At 50.1% G+C, this 5,273-nt stretch overlaps 1 protein-coding gene across 1 annotated transcript in view; it reads left to right on the forward strand.

Moving 5' to 3' along the window:
• The window catches only part of LOC121713258 (low-density lipoprotein receptor-related protein 1-like), a 118,022-nt gene that overhangs the window by 59,871 nt on the left and 52,878 nt on the right, over positions 1–5,273 (forward strand). Inside the window, 9 exon segments of the mRNA XM_042097768.1 lie at positions 110–290; positions 607–829; positions 1,027–1,216; positions 1,635–1,757; positions 1,889–2,029; positions 2,428–2,553; positions 2,824–2,940; positions 3,120–3,200; positions 3,341–3,565. Coding sequence (XP_041953702.1) covers positions 110–290; positions 607–829; positions 1,027–1,216; positions 1,635–1,757; positions 1,889–2,029; positions 2,428–2,553; positions 2,824–2,940; positions 3,120–3,200; positions 3,341–3,565 — 1,407 coding nt within the window.

Genomic DNA, 5,273 nt, shown 5'->3' on the forward strand with positions numbered 1-5,273 from the left:
CTCCGCACTGCAGATCTAAGCAGGGCTAAGAGCTGCTGAGATTCACCCGTTAATAGTTCCATGACTTCTCAGTGTTTCTGTCTCTGCTTTATTTTTCTCCTGGTCACAGGGATCCACACAGTGGAGGGGGTAGCCGTGGACTGGATGGGCAAAAATCTGTACTGGACCGACGACGGGCCCAAGAAGACCATCAATGTGGCCCGGCTGGAGAAGTCCTCTCAGACGCGCAAGACCCTGATTGAGGGTGGGATGACTCACCCGAGAGCCATCGTGGTGGACCCTCAGAATGGGTGAGAGACCAGACCACAGCAGCTCACCCCCTCCATGAGTCTCGACCCATACTTTAAATGAACCAGGCGCTTTTAATCATGTCATAATCATCAACGTGCAGTATCTTCTAATGTTGTATTCCCCCACATGCATGTAAATATAAATCTTAGGCATATTAGCAATATATTCTTTTTGCAAACAGATGTTTAAATAGGGACTCGTAGCACCCAATGAATATTTATGGCTCTTTTTCCCTTGAGAAAGGAGCTCCGTGTGGTCCTGAACTAGACCTCTTGAGCTGATCTGTACTGACCTGAGCTGCCGGGTCTGTTCCAGGTGGATGTACTGGACTGACTGGGAGGAGGAGCCCACTGGGACCAACCGCGGCAGCATCAAGAGGGCCTGGATGGACGGCACCAACCCTGGCGTCTTCCTCACCGGCAAGACGGTGCTGTGGCCCAACGGCCTCACGCTGGACATCCCTCAGGGCATCCTCTACTGGGTGGACGCCTACTATGACCGCATCGAGATGGTGTTCATCAACACCACAGAGCGCAAGGTCAGACAGGGAGTTCCGTTAGATATTACGCATGAATTGGAAACTATTTTGTATTAATTAGAATTGTTGACAAATGTAATAGTTTGTTTAGATACTGGTTGGATTGGGTGGAACCACGTTATATAGAGTTTATAGAAGCATGCATTCATACAGTAGATGATCATGGACATGTATGAGAAACTTTGGTTCTGGTTTAGACTGTGTATGATGGACCGGAGTTGGCCCACGCCTTTGGCTTGAGCCACTACAAAAACTTCCTGTTCTGGAACGAGTACCGAGGTGGAGAAATCTACAAGGTCAATCGGGACACCAAGAACGTCACCCTCCTGCGAGTAGAGCGGCCGCCCATCTATGAGATCCGCACTTATGACGCTCAACAGCAACAAGGTGACCGCAGTAATAAGCCCTTAACTGATCTTTAGGCTGGTATATCATTAGCCAGCGGCAAGCGGCAGGTTTCCTATTGTTGTCTATGGTTCGGCAGCGGAACGCTAGCGTTGAACAAGCTGAGCGTTGAACTTGGTTCAACTTTCAAAGCGCAACGCAAACGTATTCAATTGACAAAACTGTTTGTGTTGCTTAGGAACGAGACAAAACTTATTATGGTCTGAGCGTTGCGTTACGTTTGCCGCTGCCGCTTGCTTATGTGATCCTCGCCTTATAGTGCCTTTTTCCTCTGGCATGGTATTAATGACTATTTCAGTAGAGTCCTGGCCATTATCTGTCCTGATTATTCAAAGAGCACAGTTGCATGTCTGTCTGAGAGATCTTAGCCCTTGACTGAAATAGTGTGCTTCCTCAATAGGTTCCAACAAGTGTCGTGTCAATAATGGTGGCTGTAGCAGTCTGTGTCTGGCAATTCCCAATGACAGGACGTGTCACTGTCCAGATGACCAGATCCTGGAACCCTACAATAACACCTGCCATGGTGAGTAGGCGACTGTCACCCAACAAATGGCAGGAGAGAGTAAAATATCTCACTGATGGAGAATTAGCCGCTGTCTCTCGTCCCTCCGGGCCACTGTCGGTCTGACCCCTCTGCCCCCTCTCCTCTCCCAGCCAACCCGTCTTACCAGCCTCCGCCTCAGTGTCAGCCTGGGGAGTTCGCCTGCGAGAACAGCCGCTGCATCCAGGAGCGCTGGAAGTGCGATGGAGACAACGACTGTCTGGACAACAGTGACGAGTCGCCGGACCTCTGCCGTGAGTGGGATGATGCCTTTCTGTTGCCGCCAGCGCTGCTGCAGACCGAGGCAGCTTAGGCTTGACCTTTCAATGCATATTTTAGTGCATTCAGTCTCTGCCAACTTTTCTCCCAGAGCCCATTGTTCGCCATCAGATTATGTGATTTTGAAACCATATGGTTGCCTCTCTCTCTCTGTCCTTTTGTCTGTCCGTCTCGCACTCACATACACACATTATTTTAATCCTTCAGTGTGGGATGATGCAGTTGTGCTTACAGCAAAACTATTTAAAAATGAGACGACGACAAACAGCCTGTGGGGAGTAAAAGCAATAAACAATGACAAGGACGGTTTATTTATAAAGACGGGGACATTTGAGCCAGACAAAAGCTTATGTGTCTGTCTGACTGTTTCCAGACCAGCACACCTGCCCTTCAGACCGCTTCAAGTGTGACAACAACCGCTGCATCCCTCTGCGCTGGGTCTGCGATGGAGACAACGACTGTGGCAACAATGAAGACGAGTCTAACACCACCTGCTCAGGTGCACTCCTTCTCCACAATCACAGAAAATACTCACAATTCACCTTATTAAGCTGGGGTGCGTTTCCCAAAACCATAGTTGCTAACCTGTTAGCAACTTATTTGGTTGGCAATGGGAAATTGCATTGCAACCAACAAAGTTGCTAACTTAGTTTTGGGAAACGCGCCCCTGGATGGGAACCCAGTGACTGACTGCTGTGCCTAAATGTGATGGGTGATATCCCCTCCACCCACTCCTGACCTTTAACCCCGCTGCTCCCTCCCCCTCCAGCTCGTACGTGCCCTCCCAACCAGTTTGCCTGTGCCAGTGGCCGCTGCATCCCCCAGTCCTGGACCTGTGACCTGGACGACGACTGTGGAGATCGCTCGGATGAGCCTGCCTCATGTGGTCAGTGGCTAATCTCTGATGTACAAGCTCACTCACACAGCACAAATATTATTACATTTGAAGACATGAGACCCAGAAACCTCAGAGATATAATGTGAAGTCCTGTGTGCGTGTGTGCGTATGGCGTGCATGCGTGTTTAACCATATTTGACTGAAATGGGCTTTTGCTGTGTCCACAGCCTACCCAACCTGCTTCCCCCTCACCCAGTTCACCTGTAACAATGGCCGCTGCATCAACATCAACTGGCGCTGTGACAACGGTGCGTGTGCTGGCCACCTTATTCCAACTATCACTTAACTTAGTTTTATTATTATATCTGCATCATTGATTAACTTTAACTTTGATTCACTTCATTTTTATTTTTGTGTGTGTGTGTGTGTGTGTGTGTGTGATGCACAGACAACGACTGTGGAGACAACAGTGATGAGGCAGGCTGCACTCACTCCTGCTCGGGGGTGCAGTTCAAGTGCAACAGCGGCCGCTGCATCCCAGAGTACTGGACCTGTGACGGTGACAATGACTGTGCAGACCACAGCGACGAGACTCACGCCAACTGCACCAACCAAGGTGAGACGCTGCTGAGACTGTGCCCAGATCAGGATGTCTGCAGTCTCACCTTCATTAGTCCGAGGGGCTCAGGAGCACCGAATTCACTGCCTTTAGAGTTTCACTACCGGAATACAAATTCTTAAGTAATTGGTTGTGATGTTCTCCACCCCCAGAAATAGTTCCAATGAAGTTTTGGGTGTTAAGAGAAGCTTGTTTACGTTGCATATTAATTTGTACCTTGCTACTCATCCGAATCTATTTGCTCCCTCTTCTCACTTGGAAACTGTGAAATGTAATGTTATTACAAAATATTTAAATTACATTAAGTTGTTGGAATGGAATAGGAAACATGGAGTGATTACTAGTGGTGAAGAGGTGGAGTGGTGGGGTTGTGTCAGGATAGCCCCACTCATGGAATGCCTTGTCCAGCCAGATCCCAAGATCCCAAGGATATATGGGTCGGAGCGCCCATCTGAGTTTGATTCCGATCCGTCCGTCACCCTTTGCCCATACTGTTCCTAATTCCCCCACTCTACTCTGAATGAAAGAGAAAAGTCCCAAATTGTTCTGCTGAGACTAATGGATAATGGGTTCAGTTCTTGTAATCCTCTCTAAAGTACATTAAAATGTCTACTTATTGTTGTTTGACTATTGAGAGACTATTGAGACACCATCTATTAAAGTGTTGACAGACTTTAAAGACCAACATGAAAAAAAAAAAAAGAGTTGTAAGTGTTTGCCCACATAGTAAGCAACGTTAGGATAATATTAATGTAATTTTCACACCTGCTGGCTGGGAAAACACGTAGTTTCTGGAAACGCAGGCCCTTGTGCCAGCACGTCTGTGCACACCACGCAGTTAACCGTCTAAATGTAAACCGGAGCGCTGAGTGCTGATGTGCTTGAGATGCCACAGGTTCACCAGATGTGGTTTGCCAAGCCCTCTCTGCATTTCTCCCTCAACCGCACTCAACAATGGGGCTCTTTTCTAGCTTGCGAAAGCCTCCGCTTGCCAGGAAATGTTAGTGTTTACCACATGGAGTTGTACAGCATTTTTAGCGTTGTTTTATTGATTCCATGTTGAAATTGGGGGGGGGGGGGGGGGGGCAGGCGTCTACAGGCCCCGACGATGGCAGTGGAGTTAGTTAGGGGTTTGGATCTGGCGAAGACGGGCGGCGAGCCAAGCTGAGGGCCTGTGCTCGTCAAACAAACAAGGGCCGCGGGATTACAGGGGGACTCGGCGACGGAGAGAGCGGGCGTCTGGCTGCAACTGCGCCCGGGCTTTTTAGTCAGCCCAGTCACCGCGGTGCCCTCTGAGAGTTTTCCCGCACGCAATGCCCCAAACCAGCCTGGCACCGCACGCACCACTCGCACCACTCGGCCTCCCCGTGTCCCCAGACTGGCAGACAGGGCCTGGGCGGCCATCACGAGAACAGAGGCCTGCAGGGGAGGGAGGCTGACGCCGTCGCCGTCAAAACGCTCTCCATCTGGAAGTCATCTGGGGCTTGGAGAGCATGAAATGCAGGGACTTGGCTGGTGCCTGAAATGTGGAGGCGCCCGGTGCCAAGCGCCAGCACCTTTTAGCCTTTCGCCCAGTGCCAACATATGACCTTTTCTGTGAACGGGTGGGAGACCATCGTTACTGCCCCTCCAGGCCTCCATCGGCCCTAATGGCCACACGCCCTCGCTGCGTTGGGGCGCATGGGAAACTAAGTTTGCACAGTGTTTGGCTTGGCCTCTGCCCTCCTCCTCTCCTGCTCGTTTCTGACACTTGTTCTCCAGG

The sequence above is a fragment of the Alosa sapidissima genome, chromosome 7, assembly GCF_018492685.1.
Source record: "Alosa sapidissima isolate fAloSap1 chromosome 7, fAloSap1.pri, whole genome shotgun sequence".
Lineage (NCBI taxonomy): Eukaryota > Metazoa > Chordata > Actinopteri > Clupeiformes > Clupeidae > Alosa > Alosa sapidissima.